At 50.3% G+C, this 18221-nt stretch overlaps 2 protein-coding genes across 5 annotated transcripts in view; both read left to right on the top strand.

Moving 5' to 3' along the window:
* Nucleotides 1-12857, top strand: part of SEPTIN5 (septin 5) — a 42548-nt gene extending 29691 nt beyond the window's left edge. For all 4 annotated transcript variants that reach the window (XM_033075566.2, XM_033075567.2, XM_033075564.1 and 1 more), the window contains 10 exons: nucleotides 2073-2169; nucleotides 2686-2772; nucleotides 3313-3436; nucleotides 3538-3672; nucleotides 4340-4457; nucleotides 4784-4885; nucleotides 5777-5873; nucleotides 7128-7263; nucleotides 8916-9018; nucleotides 9314-12857. In XM_033075566.2, coding sequence (XP_032931457.1) covers nucleotides 2073-2169; nucleotides 2686-2772; nucleotides 3313-3436; nucleotides 3538-3672; nucleotides 4340-4457; nucleotides 4784-4885; nucleotides 5777-5873; nucleotides 7128-7263; nucleotides 8916-9018; nucleotides 9314-9370 — 1056 coding nt within the window. In that variant the 3' untranslated portion in view covers nucleotides 9371-12857. The remainder of the gene's footprint in view (nucleotides 1-2072; nucleotides 2170-2685; nucleotides 2773-3312; nucleotides 3437-3537; nucleotides 3673-4339; nucleotides 4458-4783; nucleotides 4886-5776; nucleotides 5874-7127; nucleotides 7264-8915; nucleotides 9019-9313) is intronic.
* Nucleotides 12858-12955: 98 nt separating this feature from the next.
* Nucleotides 12956-16863, top strand: GP1BB (glycoprotein Ib platelet subunit beta). Its single transcript, XM_033075571.2, has one exon. The coding sequence runs from the start codon at nucleotides 15356-15358 to the stop codon at nucleotides 16016-16018; it is 663 nt and encodes a 220-aa protein (XP_032931462.1). The 5' UTR covers nucleotides 12956-15355; the 3' UTR covers nucleotides 16019-16863.
* The last annotated feature ends 1358 nt before the right edge of the window (nucleotides 16864-18221 follow it).

The raw sequence follows: 18221 nt of genomic DNA, 5'->3' as shown, positions 1-18221 counted from the left end.
CCAAGCCTCAGCCATGGTTTCATTAGCACATTACTAGTACTACTTCACATGTGAAGTCACTGGAGAGAGTCAGTGATCGTTGTCTTTCCAAAGTCTGGTAAAGATCAGGCCAGGAGAAGCACAAAAGGGAAGTATGTTGTGTATTTGTGGTGCTTGCTGGGAAACACTGGACCTTTTACTGTGAGGTGTTGGCTATTTTGTGTCCACTCTGGCTGTGCTCATGGATGTGTTTTACCGGGAAGTGAAGCAGCTGCAGGACAGCTCTGGTGCTGAGAGGCAGAGGCTGGAAGCAATCATTCTTCCTTGCTTTTGTGACCTTGCCATCATCACGTTTCTCACTTTGCTTTGTGCACTTCATTTGCCCTTTACTGAGCCCTTTGGGTGGCAGCTTGTGATGTCCCCTAGGCAGGCATTGCTTTGCTGCACGCAGCTCATCAGAGCTACCCTCACTCATCACCCGGGTGTCTGCTCTGCTCACTGCACTGCTGCTCGGGATGTCACTGCCTTTTAGATCAGTCATTAGAGCTGCCAGGGGAGCACTTTGGGCACTCTCTAATTCTCCCCTTTTCTCTAATTTCATTTTCTCTGTCCCTTCCTGCCTTTCTGGACTGTGGGGTGGTGAAACAGCATTGCTTCAGCTATGGGAGGTGAGGGAGATCAGAACCCACAATCACTCAGGGCAAAAATGACCAAGTTTCAGACCCAAATCAAACATCAGTTGCTGGAAGGTGGTGACAGTGCTAAAGGACAGAGTCCTTGGGCCACAATGGCCTCAACCACATCTGTTCCATCTCAGCGGGCGCTCCAGAGCAGCCATAAATTCGGAGGAGGAGACTTCTGTCTGCTTCTGTCCTGCTCAGTGTCCCCAGTGGAACTTTGCAGTGTGCCAGACTGAGGATGCCCAGAGATTCTCACCCAGGTGGACACGCAGCTGTAGAGAGCCATTGCCCACCTGCAGTGTGGAGATAAGTGCAAGTCAGCGCTGCCCTCGGTACTCTGGATGATATTTTGTATTTCTTTGAGTGTGTGGCCCAGGAATGCAGATCGTTAAACTTATGAATGGAGGTGTTCCCTGCTGTGCCTGGAGAACTGGTGAGGACAGTCATGTGCTTGAAGGTGTCCATGAAATAGGAGCTAGGGCCAATTTTGAGGAACTCCTGGCTCCGTGAATGTGTGTGATGTGAATCCCAGTAGTGTGATTATATCCAGTGATGTTGAAACGCAGAGTCTGTAATGTCTCAGGCATTTGTGAATGGCTTAGTGTGCTTGTACAGAGCATGTGCCAGGCTTGTGGGGTGTCTGTGGATTTTGTGCTGAGAGAGCACTCAGTGATAAGGGGCTGTGTCTAGGGGGTGGTTGGGTGGTAGGTAACACTCCAGTGATACTAAATGTAACACCCTCACCAAAATCATCTTAGTTCTATTATCAATATTTCCACATCCTTCCACTTCCCATGCTCCTTGAACTTTGGTCTCTTCAGAAATAACGCAAGAGATTACTCAGGATTTCCTCTTATTCAGCCAGGAGTGGCTGTGACACAGCAAGAAATAATCCCCTCTCAGGTCAAGCAGAAGCTGAGCCACTGTACCTTCCTCTAGACATGGCTCAGGACAGTGAAAGCCCTGGGTGTTAATTACAGAGCTGTCCATCATGTAGCACAGGTGCCTCTGGTGGAAAGGATGTGGAAATGACCTGGGGAGAGGTGGCATTTGGTGACTGTGCAGATGGAGCAGAGTTGAGAAGGTTGTCTGTCTGCAGCAGCTGACAGTGCTCTCTGGTGGGAGTGGTGGGATGTGACTTTTCCCTTGTGCTCTCTGTGCTGGGAAGCTGCTGGGAGAGCAGGACTGTGGCTGGGACATGTCCCTTTGTGCCCACCTGTGGGAAGGGCCAAGTCCCTAAGCCCAGAGGAGGTGTGTGCCTTGTCCTGCACTGCTGCCAGAGCAGGGACCAGCCTCTCCTCCAGCCCTTGGCTCTGCCCCAGGGGCTTTTTGAGTCACTCCCTGTCACTGTATGAGGCTCAAGCAGAAGGGGTGGCACACTCTGACCTGCTGCCATCCACCTCTGGCCCACAGGACCATGAGAAGCAGTACGTGGGCTTTGCCACCCTGCCGAACCAGGTGCACCGGAAATCCGTGAAGAAGGGTTTCGACTTCACCCTGATGGTTGCAGGTGAGACTGCCATGGCTGGAGGTGGCTGGGCCACATGGTGGGTGTGTGGGGGGAACCAGCTCTCTTCACTTCCCTAAGGTGCTCCCATAGTGCCTGCATCCTCCCCTCACTCTGTTCTGGTTCTTGTCTCAGGCCTTGCTCAGCTCCCCAGCCTGTGGCAGTTCCCCCAGGAGGAACGGGCCCCTCCTGACCCCTCATAACCCACTTGAGCAAGCTTTTCCTCCAACAGAGACTGCTCTGGGTGGTGAAGCAGGGCTGAACAGAGACCAAGGGAAAGGAAGGAGAGGGAGAATGGGGGAGCTGGGAGATCACATTTGTACAAGGATTGAATCATCTTGCAGAAAAGGTCTTTCCACTGCTGGAAAAATACAGTGCCAATAAACAGCTCCTGACAGCTCGTCTCTCTTGCTTCCTCTGGCTCAGGATTCAAAACCTTGTTCAAAGTTTCATTTGTAAGTCAATTAGTGGGTCATGTTGCTTGCTTTTTCCTCCTCCCCTTTGTGCTCTTTCAATTAGGAGAGTCTGGTCTGGGCAAATCTACGCTGGTGAATAGCCTGTTCCTGACAGACCTCTACAAAGACAGAAAGCTCCTCAATGCAGAGGGTAAGTTGGGGCAAAGCAGGGTGAATGGGACTGTCCTAAGGACTAGCACTTTGGTTCCTTGCTTCAGCAGCAGCTACAAGTTTGGCTGGATCCCAGCCCTCTTGTTTGTGGCTCTGCTGTCCTTTGTGTCTGCTAAGGCACTAGAAATGAGGAAAAAGGGTTTGGCTATAGAGCTCTTCTGTGCTTTGAAGGGAAGATGAGGCTGCAGAGCTGCACTAGTCCTTTGGGATGAGGTATTGAGATTCATCTTTTGTTCTTGGCTGCTGGAGTATGGTAGGGATTCCCCTTCCCCAGTGACTGGGCAAAATGTCCAGAACAGCTGGGCTATAGGCACTTCAGAGGTTTGTGTATCTTCTTGGGGTCTGCATGCTGCTGGCCTCCTGCAGTACCACGCCCTTGAGGCTCCTTAGAGCATGGTCTGGGGTTCTTCAAACCTGTGTTACTCCCTGTGTTCGGCAATGAGAGGGAGTTGGCTTGTCATGGGTGCAGTGGGGATCCCCAGCATTCCTGTTTGACTTTAACTCACATGCTCCTGTTCAGAGAGGATCAACCAGACAGTGGAGATCATCAAGCACACAGTGGACATTGAGGAGAAGGGTGTCAAGCTGAAGCTGACTATAGTGGACACACCAGGCTTTGGAGATGCTGTTAACAACACTGAGTGGTGAGCAGGGCACTGCTGCCTTCCTTTTTGTCTTTGACTTCAGTCATTAGAAGAGAGGAGACACTACTGATGATTTTGTTTTGATTGAATTCCCTTCCCAGCTGGAAGCCCATCACTGATTACATTGACCAGCAGTTTGAGCAGTATTTCCGTGATGAGAGTGGCCTGAACCGGAAGAACATCCAGGACAACCGAGTGCACTGCTGCCTCTACTTCATCTCTCCCTTTGGGCACGGGTGAGAGCCCACACTCCAGGCCTGGGGGTGATTCAGTCCAGAGGGAAGAGAATCCTTGTTCCCCAGGCTTGCCCTGTAGCAGCTTGTCCACTGCCAGGGCTGTTGGCACAGGAGAGGAGCTGTCTGGCTGTTCTCCCCCTGCTAAGCATCACAGCACTCCCTTCCCCTCTGGCAGGACAGACTACCCGTGAACAGGCAGAGCAGATCTCCCTCAGGCCTTACAGCCTGATTGGAAAATCAGGAGAAATAATGCCATGCAGACCTGTATGTTCCTGTCTAGCTAAGCTGGACTGATGTGTAAGAAAGGGAGTTTTAAGCTGCCTTTAGTCCCTGCTCCTTGCTGGCTCCTGTGTCAGCCCAGCCTGGAGCAGCTGAAGGAGCTGAGTTGGCTGCCTGTGGTACAGCTGAGGGAGACCCCAGGCTGTGGTCTGTGGGCAGTACTTGGCCTGCAAGGGAGCAAATACCCAGCCAGTGTCTGTATGAGACACTCCACAGCTAAAACTGGAGACAGCTCTCCTGAAGGTACAGCCCTAGCTGAGGGCTGTCCCAGTGCTGCTGCAGGCTCTTGTGACAGTGCTGTCCTTTTCCCTTTGTGCTGGGTGGGTGAGGCTGGAGGGGGAACTGCCCAGTTTGTCTTTGCTAACAGTGTCCTTCATCCTTGCTGCAGGCTGAGGCCTGTGGATGTTGAGTTCATGAAGGCTCTGCATGAGAAGGTCAACATTGTGCCCCTGATTGCCAAAGCTGACTGCCTGATCCCCTCCGAGATCCGGAAGCTAAAAGAGAGGGTAAGATGCTCTTTCTGTACACAGTTACACCTGAAATAGGGGCAGGGATGAGCTGAGGAGGATGGGGAGATAGACATAGACATGTATGTATTTATGTGTCTGTACAGTGTGTTTGTGTGTGTATATACACACACATACACAGTATCTGCACATAGAGCTGCAACTGTGAGAAGGGAAGTCAGCAGAGAGGCTGACTGTAGAAGAAACATCAAATCCTTTTGCCATCTGTAGGCTATAGCAAACCATGGTAGCACAAACAGAATAAACCCTGCATTTCCTTGTTGTTCAGTTTTGCATTCTTTTGGTTTTGTCTTGCGTGGACACAGATCCGGGAAGAGATCGACAAATTTGGCATTAAAGTGTACCAGTTTCCTGAATGTGACTCTGATGAAGATGAGGAGTTCAAGCAGCAGGACAGAGAGCTGAAGGTAAGGAATCTGCTCAGCAGGGTCTGGGAAATCAGCTCATGGGTATGTGGGTCAGTCCAGAAGGAGCCAGAGCTGCCCTGCTTGTGCTGAAGGCCTGTGCAACTGCTACCCAGGGAACAGCCTTGGCTCATGTGGTAGATGGCCTGGAGAAGGTGCTGATGTCCCTGCTGGTGCCATGAAGCCAAGTGTGGCATGAACTCATGGCCCTTCTGCTCTCCCTCCAGGCAGTGTCAGTCTTTCTTCCATCTGCCCCTTTTTTAAGATGAAAACTGGATTGTACAGCAGTTCTGAGCTGTTCACCTGTTTCTGGGTGATGCCATCAGCAAGAATGAGAGATTTGAGTGATCAGGCACCACTGTGACACATTAGCTGCATTGGGAGGTACAACATGATCGTACAGGCATATCTAGAGGCCCCAGCACCCAGTGCTCACCACCTCCCAAGCCTATGTGTACATGCAGTACAGTCTTTTTTCTCCTGCCAGAGTGGGGCAATGGGCTTTGACTCCCTTCTGAGCAGAGAGGATCACAGCCTGTATATTCCTGTTCTTGGTGTACAGTGTCCCACTTGCTTGGTGTCCCAGCCTCTTTGCTCTATCTTCCTTGTAGAGCTTCTCCTTAATGAAGGGATGCAGGCACCTGCAGAGACACAGCTTCCCTCAGGACAGCTGAGGTCAGGCTGGGAGCTAGGCTGCCTGTAGATCCCAGTGCTTTAGGCTTTTCTCTGCAGCTGGGTTGTGGTGCCCTGCTCTGTGGTATGTGTGGATGTCCCTGTGCCTTTCCTACCAGCACCTTCCTCCTGCTGTTCTCCTGAGCCTGAGCTTGGCCCCTGGAGCGGGGATCCATGTGCAGCCCGGGGCTGAGCTGGGCTCAGCAGTGCCTCTCGTTCCAGGAGAGCGCTCCCTTTGCTGTCATCGGCAGCAACACCGTGGTGGAGGCGAAGGGCCAGCGGGTCCGTGGGCGGCTCTACCCCTGGGGCATTGTGGAAGGTAAGCACGGGGCCTGGGAGCACTGGGAGGAGGGGCAGGCAGGGATGGGGCAGAGATAGACAGGCATTTCCAACAGGGATGACAGGGGAGAGCTGGGACTGTCTGTGCCACCTTTGGTGCATGGCAGGGGACAAGGGAGGGTAGAGAGAGAGGCACTGGGACTGGCTCAGGAGATCTGTGTTACTGGGAATATATCTACAACCCTCCTGTTGCAGACTGAGGAAGAGAGGTCCAGTGTGAATGGATGAATGCTTAAGCTTTAGTGTGCACTAGGATATGGCTTCTTATTAAGTGGGGGAGGCTGGACATTGCCCATTTATTTTCTGGGGAGAAGCTGTTGCCCTCAGCCAAACAATCATAAACCCTCATGCACTCCCTGCTCTGCTGCTGCTCCTGTGAGTGCTGGAATTACTGGGCTGGAGGCAGTGCTGATGCACAGTGTTTGTCTCCAACTTTCTTCCTTTCTAAAGGGAGAAATTTCATAAAACCCTTAGGCAGAATAACCCTGGAATGGCTTTTGCTGCTGTTGCTGATTTGCCCTTGCTGGCTTGTTGCTTTAAGACCTTGCAGCTTTGGATCCCAAAGCTTGTGTTTGCACTCATGGGCTGGTGCTGGCTGCTTGGGCTGCCCAGCTGTTGGCTTAGCTCTCTCAATGGCTCCAGAGAGGGCTGTGCCTGTTGGGATGCTGGCATTTGGCAGTAGGATCAACTTTGTGAACCCCTGTGCCTGATACAGCTGGTTTTCTCCTGCAGAGAGGCAAATGGAGATCATCACAGCAGCACAGTGCTTCTCACAGTGCTGTCGGGAGCCAGGCTCCCCATGGCAACAGCAGCTCTTTCAACTCTCCATTGCCTGCCCTTGGCTTTGCCCCTCAGGGGCTGATTTTGTCTACAGGGGCCTTTGATAAGTCCTAAATTCTGATGAGACAAACAATTTACCTCCAACACCAGCTGTGCTCACTGTGGTTATAACAGTGGCATCCCATGTACATGGGATCCTCTCTCAGAGCTCTGCTGTATGTACTTAATCCTTTTACAGAGAAAAACTCCTGGGAGCACAGTGACCTGAGCAGCCTGGCCTCAGTGTTGAGAGCACCACTGAGACCTGTGCCAGGGTAGTGGCAGGGGACGATGAGGAAGGAGCTCTGGGGTGGGGTTTTAGTCCAGTCTGGGTGTTCAGGACCTGAGAAGGATCTCCCTGGAGAGACCTGGTGAGGTGTAATATCCAAGCACTCTGCTGTTGTTGCTTCCACAGTGGAAAACCAGGCCCACTGTGACTTTGTGAAGCTGAGGAACATGCTGATCCGGACACACATGCACGACCTGAAGGACGTCACCTGCGATGTCCACTACGAAAACTATCGAGCTCAGTGCATCCAGCAGATGACCAGGTGGGTTCCCACCTCTGTGGGGAGGGGTCTGTCACCTTCTGTGGAGCTGGAGTTGCTCTCACAACAGCTCATTGGTCAGGAGGCTGTGGATCTGCTGGAGACTTGCTGGGCTGCAGCCTTCAGGAATGGCACTGGGAACTAAAATAGCAAATCCAAGCATGTTTCCCACAGCCTGAACCCAAGGCAGGAATGCTTCTGAGAATCCACATTCCTGTCTGAGGATTCCCCATGCAGATATAAAGAAATAGGGAGATAATTTGAAGAGCTGTTTCTAGCAGTGGATGAAATACATCCAGCCTAATAAAATGGAATAAACCATCTCTCTGTCCTCTAGTGAGTGATAGCTGTGTGCTGAACAGGAATGCACTCTGTGGCCTGCAGTTATGTCTAAATAATAGCATGGCCCTTGGGATGCTGCTGTTTCTCAGACAACAGGGCCCAGACAATTACAGTAATTTCACGACCATAAGGTGCACCGGGCTATAAGGCGCACTTCCGGGTTCCCGGGAAAATTTTAGTCAAAAGGGTGCGCCTTATAGTCCTGAAATTACTGTAGGTAGTAAGACAACACATCTCCAAAGATTTCTCTGCATTGCCTTCCCTTTGTCTTTGATGCTCTGTGGTTTTAGTCAGAATGATCAGAAGACAGAAGAGAGAGCACTCACAGGCTTCTTATTTGAGACCTCTATTTTTCCTTCTCCTTTCCATGACTGATACAGTAGTGAAAAAATTTGCATTTAAGTAGGTCTTGGCTCCTCTGTTGTGAGCCATTCCCTTCACTTCCTGCCAGCCCTGGCTGGGCAGCTCTGTGCTGCCACGTTGCAGAGCAGAATGGCTGTGCTTCAGCAAGGAACAGTCCTGCATGTGTGCTGATGTGCAGGTTGGCACAGTCTCCTGACACACAGTGTATCCCAGTACTTTTACATAGCAGACAAGCCTGTTTTTTTCAGCAACAAGTATATGGAGTCCCAAAATAACTATGTTAAATGCTAGAGCTGGGTGAGCAGTGTCACAGCTGCTATTTAGGTAGGCTGTGTGTCTATTAAAAGAAGAGTACAGTGAAAACATGGTTGCTATGCCTAGAGAAAGCTTCAGTTTGGTGCTGTTTCTCACGCCATGGTGAGTTCCTTGCCAGTGAACAAGTTTCATAAAACCAGCACAGGGCCATTTCTGCAGTTGTTTTTGGTAGGAGTTCCTAAGCTCCAAGGCTGGAATTGTCAATAATGAGCCAATGGTGACTCCAAGTGGTGAACACGTGCAAGTGGCATCTTGAAGTTCCAATTTCAGCCCAGACTTCTTTAGCTCTACCATTCCCTCCTCATATACTCAATGTTCCTGTCTTTTGAAAGAAAATCACCTCCTTCCTGTGTCCCCTACCTGCAGTCATGGGCACCCCAGCCCTGAGAGCAATGCTGCTGTGCTGTGCCTGTCTCATGCCTTCCAGCTCCTGAACAGGAGGTCTCATTCTCCATCTGAGTGCATGCCACAGCTCTGGACTGGATTGCCCTACAGCCCCTCCACTTGGTTGGGTGTGTGATGCTGCATTGCTGGGGGCTCTGCCATGGGGAGTGACAGTTGTTGTGTGGTGACACCAATGCCAGCCAGCCTGAACCATGAGTGACTGCTCTTCCCCCCTCTCTCCATCTCTCTAGCAAGCTGACTCAGGACAACAGGATAGAAAGCCCCATTCCTATCCTGCCTCTCCCAACACCAGACACTGAGACAGAGAAGCTGATTAAGATGAAGGATGAGGAGGTGAGTGCCATTTCTGCCTGTGCCTCCTGGTTTTGGAGCTGGAGTTTCTCCAGGGTTGCCCCATAGAGGTGGTCCTGAGCTTCCCACTCCTGTGTCCCTCTGTGGGCTCCTGGGGTGGAGGACAGGGTGTGAAAGCTGTGGCTCCCTCTGTCAGGGAAACATAGCTCCATTCCACCCCAGACACAGGTGCTTCTGTGCTCAGGCAGGAGTTAATACTCCCTGAGGGAGTATCCAAGGGGCTGCCACAGTGTGGATGCACTGCTCCCTTCCTGACTCTCTCTTCTGTCTCCTGCAGTTACGGCGGATGCAAGAGATGCTGCAGAAGATGCAGCAGCAGATGCAGGATCAGTGAGATGCAGGTACCCCGAGGGCAGAGGGGATTCCCCCAGTGACCATCTGAGACCTGGCAAGAGCTGTGAACGTTTAGAAAAGGTTTCCTGTTGTATAGAGACTTGTGGGCAAGAGCTGCACCCGCACCCTCTAATTTATTAGCAGCAGTGCTGGCTTTTTGACCAGCTGGATCGTGGAGGAGGCTGTTCATTTAACAGTTTACTGATGTGTATTTCTTTTTTAATAATTATTCTTTCATTTCTTTTTTTTTCTTTTTTTTCTTTTTTTTTTTTTTAAAGAAACTAGCCTGGGACGTCTCTAAGGCATCCTAAAAAATAAGAAAAAAGAAAGATCCCCCTTTCCTATGTACTAATCTCTTGTTTGGGAATGCTCTGGTGTTTAAAGTCCTGGTTTCTCTGGTGTACAAACTTAAAGAGTATCTGTGTCAATGCACGTAAGTGTTTACTCCCAACTGAGGTGCTGTGTCCCTGTCCCTGTTCCTTGTCTGGGGCCAGCACAAGCATTGTAAAGGCAGCCATACCCTCCTGTGAGTCTGACCTGTGCTGCTTGGGCCTCTCAGCCTGGGGACAGTGCTGGCCCAGGGACCTGGGGCTGGGGGTTTCTCTGTGCACTGACCTGCTCAGAAGTCCTGATGATTGCCTGGTATCCTGTCCAGGTTTTTATGGGTTTTTTTGTTTAGTTGGTTGGTTTTGTTCTTCCTATTGAGAAAACTCCAGGATGTTTGCACTGAACAGCAAGATACTGAGTGCCTCAAAGGCTGGTTAGAAGAAAACTGTTCTCACATCTTTCTGGCAGAGAGGTTGAGTTGTTGACTATTGCCTGCAAGGAGGTGATGGGAGTGAGCACCTTCTGTGCCATGGATTCCTCCCACAGCAGGCTGGAGGCATTGGTAGAGCAACCCTAAGGCCCTGCAGTAGCTGGGTAAGGGTGTTTCATTATTTAGCTCTGGTCATCAGCTGCAGTGGGTCTTCAGTGTCTGCTCTGAAAAGCACTGTGGCATCCAGAGCACTTGGCCAAGGCTGCTTTGGAGGGGGTATAAACCCTAGAGCTGAAATCCAATCCCAAATGAAGACCTGTCCCCTACCCTCAGGCTTTGCAGTCCCACGAGCACATTGCTGGCTCTGAGCTTCTCCTGGGGGAAGGGGCAGTTTTTGTAGGCTTGTATCTGAGATCTGCAGGCAGTCTGTGTGGGCAGGTTGGGTCAGCCTGGCAGGTGCAGGACTGTCATTGAGTGGGGCTGAGCACAGCCCAGCAGGCTTGGCTCTTGCTCCCTTGCCTTTCCCCTGGGTACTCAGCCCTTCTCCCCCTCCTTATTCCTTGACTCTTCCTGCCCTAGTGCTGGGAAGGCTGGTGGGTCTGCTGGGCAGAGATAAAAGCACTATTTGGGCAGCAGCTCCTGTCCTGTTCTTGCTTCCTGCAGTATTTTTAACTTGAGTCCAGCCAGAGCAGAGCCCTGGAGTGTGATGTGCCTGACAGGGCAGGGCTCACCAGCAACACTGCCATGCTCACAGGAGTCAGGGCTGTTGCAGGGAGAGACACTTGGCTCTTCCCTCTGACTCCAGGGAGTGCAGCCATGGGCTGGACCCTTCTGCTCCTTGGACGATTCCTCTGTCCCCTTTCCCCTTTTGTATTTGCTCCTCCATCTCTGGCTCTCCCCAGTAGATCTCCCTGGGTAGGAAGCACAGTGTTGGCCAGGAATAGCCAGGCTCTAGGTTCTGTTACTAGGCATTGCATTTGTCTGATTCCTCCCTGGGGCTGTAAGTCCCAGTCAGGGTTTGTCCAGGTGGTGAGTAGGTTGGCTGGTTCCAGTTATTCGCTGTACAGAGCCTCTGCTTAGCCAGAGCATGGGCTGTAGGGACAGGGGAGAGACCCTGGCACCATGTGGAAGGACAAAGTAAGGATGGAAAGCCCTTTGACAGAACTGTGCAAGCTGAGCAAAAGCAGTGTTCAACAATGTATGGGTGTTTTTTTCATGCTCCCCTATTCTGGGCTCATAAGTGACAGTGCCATCCTAGGAGAGCAGAAGGATTCAGCTTGACTTCAGTAACATGAAGGACCAAGGCACCTGAGAGGATGTATAACCTTTCTTTGCATGATGTGCTTACTTGAGCAGTGGAATAGCCTGAAACAGGAGTTTCCTCCAGGTTTTCCAAGAAGATGGACAGCTGAGTTCTTGACTTTGTGCTAGCATAAAAGGAAACATCTTGAAGTACCTGTCCCCTCTTTTCTTACACTAATCTTGGTGAGGAGTATGTTCTGTTGCAAATGAGCCCTGTCCACCTGGAGATATTCCTGTTTCAAACAGATTCATTCCTAGAAGATAAAGGAGACCTTTTCCCTTTAGCATGGACATAGAGCAGCTGACACCTTTCATGTTGGCCTGTGCACAGAGGTGCTGTGTGCTGGTGAAAGCACAGGGTACACTGGTCACAGGCAGGCAGGGTTCTGAGGGTGGATCTGCCCATCAGCTCAGTGCACATGCCTCCTACATCAAGACAAGGGTCACAAGCCTGTCCTCTACAGAGAGCTGAAGCCTTTGACTACCAGCTGGCAAAGATGGTTCAAATTGCATTTAGAAAGAAACACACAGGAGTGAGGCACCAGAGATGGCTTCTACAGAGGGGTGGTAGTACCACTGAAATCACATCTCTGTGTAGGAGGTTCCCTGCCCCGAGAGCCAGAATTTAGGGACTGCTTGGAAAGGGATTAGACTGATTTTGGGAGACATCAGGGATTCAGATTCTGGCATGGAAAGTGGAATCTGTTTATTTAAGGAGTGTGTTGTACTGTGGCATCAATTCTCACAGTAAGAAGAGACAGGAGAAGAGAGTCCTGAACACAGGGAAGCTTGGCCACGTGGCTCTGGCAGTGAGAAGTGTGGATAGGAAAGTAATTTACCACCTCCCCTCACACAACCCTCCACAGCCTCACACATGATCCTGCACCCCCTGGAACATTCCCATGCCTCTGCCAAGCTTTGCCCTGCTGAGTGAGTGGCTGCAGGGATGGTGTTCCACTCCACAGCTATCCCAGGCTGCAGCTGGGGCTGTTGGTACATCTTGGCCCCTGTGCCTGACAGGATGGATCCATGGCATGAACTCCTTGTGTGCCCTGCTGTGCTGGTCCTGCCTGTGCAGTCCTTGCTGCCTCCTTGCATGCCTCCCCTCAAAGGAGGGGCTCCCACTCCTCGTGCTCTGCAATGGCATTCCCTGCTCTTCCTCACAAACTCTGCTGTGCTTTAATGCTGGCTTGTTCCTGCCATGCATATTCCTCACCCCCTGCTCCATTCCTAGGCTCTGTGTTTCCTGTCCATCTGTTGGGTTATTATAATTATATTTTTTTGTAAATTTCTGTTTGAACATTTTGTCATTGTGAACAAAGAAAATGAAACCTTTTAAACATATCCATTTTATTAAATGATTATTGTTATTATTATTAATGTTTACTACCTGAATTGATCAGTGAAATAAATACATTCAAAAATCCAACCTTTTTCTGTTTAATTTTCAGCCCCCTTGAGCAGCATTGGTGATACATTGTGGGCATTATGAGAGAGCAAAACTGACCTGGTTTCTCATTTTATCTAATTCAGTCAGAGCAGGTTTCAGGCAGGCTTTCTGCATGGGATTTCTGGCCTGTTTATTCCAGAAGCTAGCATGATGATCTTGAAAGTTCTTCTATATTTAAGCTTTCCCTAGGAGTGGTGTCCAAATCATCAATGGTCAGTTGAGCAAGATCCAGCAGGAAATCCAGTTTGTAAGTAGCCAGGAGAGCATTGAGGAGCCACAATGAGTCTGGCTCTAGATCAGCTCCATGCCACACCTGGCCTGAACACCTGCCTGTGAATAAACAGCACCAAACACATGAGAGGAGGTAAGTTTGCTGAACAAACATACCCTGCATTAGTCAAGCTGCTCCCAAGTGTTAAGCAGGCCCTGCAGGAAAAACTGGGTAAGTTTGTTAGCCTAAGATCTCTTTCCCACTCTGCCTGTCCACCACAGTGAAACAACTGGAATTATCTGCTCCAATTTTGTAGAAATTTAAAGTTTAATTGTTTTCTTTAGAGCATAAAATTTTTCCCTTGATTAGGACCACATTCTGCCATTTTTGGCACCCTCAATTCTCTTAACATGAGCACATTCAGGGCATGCATCATTTCTGTTCCTTAGGATGTCCACAGTACAATGTAACAGAGCTGAGTTCAATGGGGCAGCAGTTTCACAATGTGAAACTAAGGAGTGTGGTGTATGCCTGGTCAGGCTGATGGTAGAGAAATGTCTGTGAAGATGAGATGGCCAGGGGAAGATGTGATTCTGCCTGAATGTGGTTTTGACTCTTGGTCTTACCTGTTGAAGTGTTTGTGTAATGCAGCTTCTGAATAAAACGTGGTCAGTCTTTCTCAGTAACTGCACTTGTCCAGGGCTGTGGGCTCACCTGGCTGCCTGAAGAGCAGTTCCTCAGAGCACTGTCTTTCCCAGTCTGTTTGCCTTCCTGTGAATCCAGCTAGTTTTATTTTGATGTAGGCAGTGAAATGCCAAGAATTGTATTTTACCCCTATAATGATCATGAGAAGATGCAAGCGTCTAAAGAATCTTCCTTTGGAAAGATGGATGGACTGAAAGACCATGTCTATGAGCAGATCTTTCACTAATAAGTGGTAGATTTGTGTCACTGCTTCAAGGGAAACCTGAGAGTCAGCACCCAGGAAGTTCTAGGTGTCACCACTCTGCCAAGTTTTCCTGATGAGATGGGAAACCAAAGGTCACAGTGCTCAGGGAGTATGGTACAAACCAGTAACATCACCTTCCAGTCTGAAGTGCATTTTGAGTCACTGTGCCATTGAGAATTTGTAACATTTCTGTTGGGCTGAGCCTGTGTGCCCAGAATCACAGTTACTGGTACTGGCAGCATCTCTCCCAGTAAATGTGTTTTTGTGAGCAATGTCAGCTCCCATTTCTTGGAAGACTTGCTCAGTGAAGCCTCAGCTTCCGCTGACATGCAGCAGACTTGCAGGAAGGCCTCATGTGGGAGTGTCCCTGGGATGAGCCTGACCCTTATCTTGGCAGCCAGCTGCAAGGGGATTATCCGGGAACACAGCTATGCACACACTCTTGCACTGGCTGGACTGCCTGGAGACCCTTCTCTTGAGTTGTTAAGCCAGCAAGAAAGTAAGGATTGACCTACTCTGGTAAGTCAATAATGCTACCTTTTACTCTTCTTTTTTTTGGTTTTAAATTGATTGACAATTACAATTTGTCAAACACAGAAAAATGCTGCCTTGTTGCAGGTATGTGTAGTTCTCCTGGAGAAGTTACAGCAGCTCCTGTTCAGCAGTGGCATGAGACTGTAACATAAAAAAAGCTCATTGACCCATGTCTACCAGCACAGGTGATTATTCACCTGCTGGAGCAGTGTTTAGCATGAAAAACTCCACTGGCTTCCATCCTCAGTGGTCAGCACCCTCTCTGCAGCCAAAGACTGTTTATCACTTCTTTTCAAGGATGGAAAGGCTATTTTTTACATGTGGTAACAGTAAATTTGTTTCTGAATCTCCTCTTGCTCTTTGCATGAACGAAGCTTTGCTTACAGATGTAGTCCAGAGTTATGATAAGGCATGAGAAATTTCATATTCTAGTTTTTGATTCCTTGACAGAAATTTTCTTGGCTGCCTGATAATGCACCCCCAGTAATGCTGAAAACACAAGCAGCTCTTGTACACTTCTGAGGAGCAGTGAAAATGCATTTGATGGCTGCAGCTAAGCCTTCCAGTAGCCATGTATTTATATCCTTCCTAAAATCCAGGGTTGGAAGACCATGAAAATTCCTTCTCCTGTAGTGAGAGACCAAGAATTTGCCCTCTTTTAACTCTGTTCTTTTCAGAGCTCTTATGTCTCCGATGGAGAACACCAAATTCACCCAACTTTAGAAACTCATCCTCAGAACAAAACAACAGAAGACCTTGGCTGTGGTGTCAGTCCTGGAGTGCATGGTGTCTGGTCTCCATCCAGTCTCATTAAGGAAGTGTTTGCAGGTGAAAATGAACAGTGGAATTCTCTTGTTCCTCCTTGGCTTCCTCCCACTCGTGACACCCACGTGCCCTGTGCCATGCAAGTGCACCACCAACATTACTGACTGCTCACTGAAAAACCTGACTGTGGAAAACCTGCCCACTGCTTTCCGTCCTTCGGCTGAGATCATCCACCTCGCTTCCAACAGGCTCACCTCTATTCCCAATGGGCTCTTTGACAACCTGAGGAGCCTCCAGGTAGTCTACCTGCAGGGCAACCCTTGGGAATGCACGTGTGACATCCTCTACTTGCGCTCCTGGCTGCAGTGGCAGCAGAACCGGAGCGTGTACAGGGATGTGCGATGCAGCTCCCCCGAGCACCTGCAGGGCCGGATCATCGCCTACCTGACAGAAGATGAGATTGTCTCCACGTGCCAGCATGAGTACTGCAGCCTGGCTCTCCTCTCTCAGATCTTTCTCTTCATCCTCCTTTTCCTCCAGGGTATCTTGGTTATCTTCATCATTGTCTACCTGCAGAAATTTCGGAGAATGACCGCTGAAGCCCGGAGCACCATCCGAGAACTAGACCAGCAGGTAGACCCCTGGGCATCTTCTTCAATAAACCCCTCCAACAATGATTAACATCACAAGACAGAAGACCCTCCTCCCTCTGTGCTAAAGTCCTGTAATTTGTGATACCCAGAGAGAACAATTCAGTACAGCATCTAACCCTGACTGCAGTCTGAAGCAGGACTTGAACTGATCAGACACTTGCTCTGTTCCTAAATAATCAATCTTGTGTGTTTTCAATGCTTTAAATTCTTTATCATTATCTTGACTGCTTGTCTGAGCTGGAAGTGGTTTGGTAGACTAAGGAAGTCATAAACTACAGCGACCAGAACTGACTCAAACATCTCATAGGGGCTCCAGTGCTCAATCCCACCCCCTACAGTATTCCATCCCTCCTACAGTATCCCAGGATGCTTCTGGTTGTGCTGGGTCAGGTGAGGACAGAGGTGGGCAGCAAACTATTTGGGTACTGAGCTAGGACAATGGAGAAATACAGTTTCCTTCTGCCACCACAGACAGCATTAAGAGCTTTGGACTATGGATTTAGTCTTCTGCCTTGGTTTCCCATGTATAAGGAAAAGGAAATATCTTTTTGCTTGATGCATCTTTTGCAATGTTCTTCTGGGGGAGGGACGGCATGTCTAGAAGCCCGCTCATTTTACCTTATCTGCATTTCTTTTAATCTACTTTAGTTTTAATACTGACTTAAGCAAGTGAGACTAGTGCCCTGAATCTTTATGAGAAATTCATGCTGAAGACAAGAATTGTTTGACTGTGCCTGTACAGCACCTGACATGAGAGATCTGGTCTTGAGAGACTCAAACTGCAAACCCCCTGATGTGCCTACTGCTGTTTATGGTGTTAGTTATTTCTGAAATAAAGCAAAAATGAAACAAAATTATGCATGATGATGTAAACAGCTTATTTTTCTATTCTGCACTGGGTATCTTGCATGCTGTTGTGCTCCCTGGAGTTCCTCACCCTCAGACTTCGTGCCAAGCAAAGCAAATCCTGAGACCAGTTGGAGAAATTACTGGAGTGCACCGTAGAGTTAAACTTTGGTAGCTGCCGACTTCTACCATGGGTGAGGAAGAGGGAGTTTCTGCTAAAACCACGGCGAGGCTGCTTGTTTTGTGATGCAGAGGGAACGGAGAGGGCATTGAGAGGGGTCAGCAGGCTCTGGGGTGACCAGCAGGTGAGCGACCTGTGCCCTTCAGCCCCCAAACCCAAATCACGGGAGGGCCATGCCCCACCAGCTCACACACGAATGCAGCTCGGACATGAGAAGAGCCCTGTGCCCGGGGGCTGTGGTGGCAGGGATGGGGCAGGAGGGGACCATGACCGAACAGGCGGGGGAAGGTGATGCCAGTGACGGGACATGGGACACGTGAGGGCAGTGACAGAACAGGCGGGGGCAGCGGTGGGACACGGGACAGGGACACAGCACCGCCAGGGGGCGCTGCGTGCGGCCGTCGAGCGCCCCCTAGCGGCCACCGGCCACTGCCCCAGGCCGTGAGGGAGCCGTGAGGGAGAAGCAGCTGAAGGAGCTGAAGCAGCTGAAGGAGCCGGTCTGGGCACTCCGGGGCAGGCTGAGGGGAACAAAGGAGTCCTGAGGCTTCTCTGGCTCAGGCTGCTTCACCTCGGCTCAGCTCAGCGCGGGGGCCGCGCTAGCCCCAAGGCGCCAGGTGTTGCAGTGGAAAGCCCCAGGTGCTCGGGGCGGCGGTGCCCGTGGCGCTGGGCGGGAAGATGGAGGCCTGTGGGTCCCCTCACGGGCAGTGCGCGGGTGGGCTCCATGGCTGAGAGGGACGTTCCCCATGCTGTGTGTGCCGGGGCCGGCCTGACTGAGGTGAGTGACATGGGGCTCTGCCTCGGGAATCTCCTCCTGCCGTTTCCTTGCCGTGCCCAGTAGAGCTGTGTCCCTCCAGCACTAGCCCCTAGGCATTGGCCTGCCTGGATGTGGCAGTGAGGAAATGACACCCAAGGAATGGGATTCCAACTCAGATTTATTTTTCCTTCTGGGGATTGCACCGTGCTGGACTTTACCCAATGCACCTCTTACACCAGTATCCCCTGCAACATCACCATGACCTCCAAGGAGGGACACAGCTCTACTGAGGAGCCTCCTCTGTGGAGAGCTTAAAATTGGTGCTCCATGAGGCCCCCAGTGGTCTCAAATCTGATTTTTAAGTACTGTTGCATTTTTAAAACTATTTTTCACCCCTAAGGAACTAGCTTTCCACAGGAATAGTAAGCCCATTTTCTGACTCGTTCCTCC

Source organism: Catharus ustulatus, chromosome 18 (genome assembly GCF_009819885.2).
Source record: "Catharus ustulatus isolate bCatUst1 chromosome 18, bCatUst1.pri.v2, whole genome shotgun sequence".
NCBI classification, from domain to species: Eukaryota; Metazoa; Chordata; class Aves; order Passeriformes; family Turdidae; genus Catharus; species Catharus ustulatus.
This window is presented reverse-complemented; position numbering and strand designations above follow the sequence as displayed.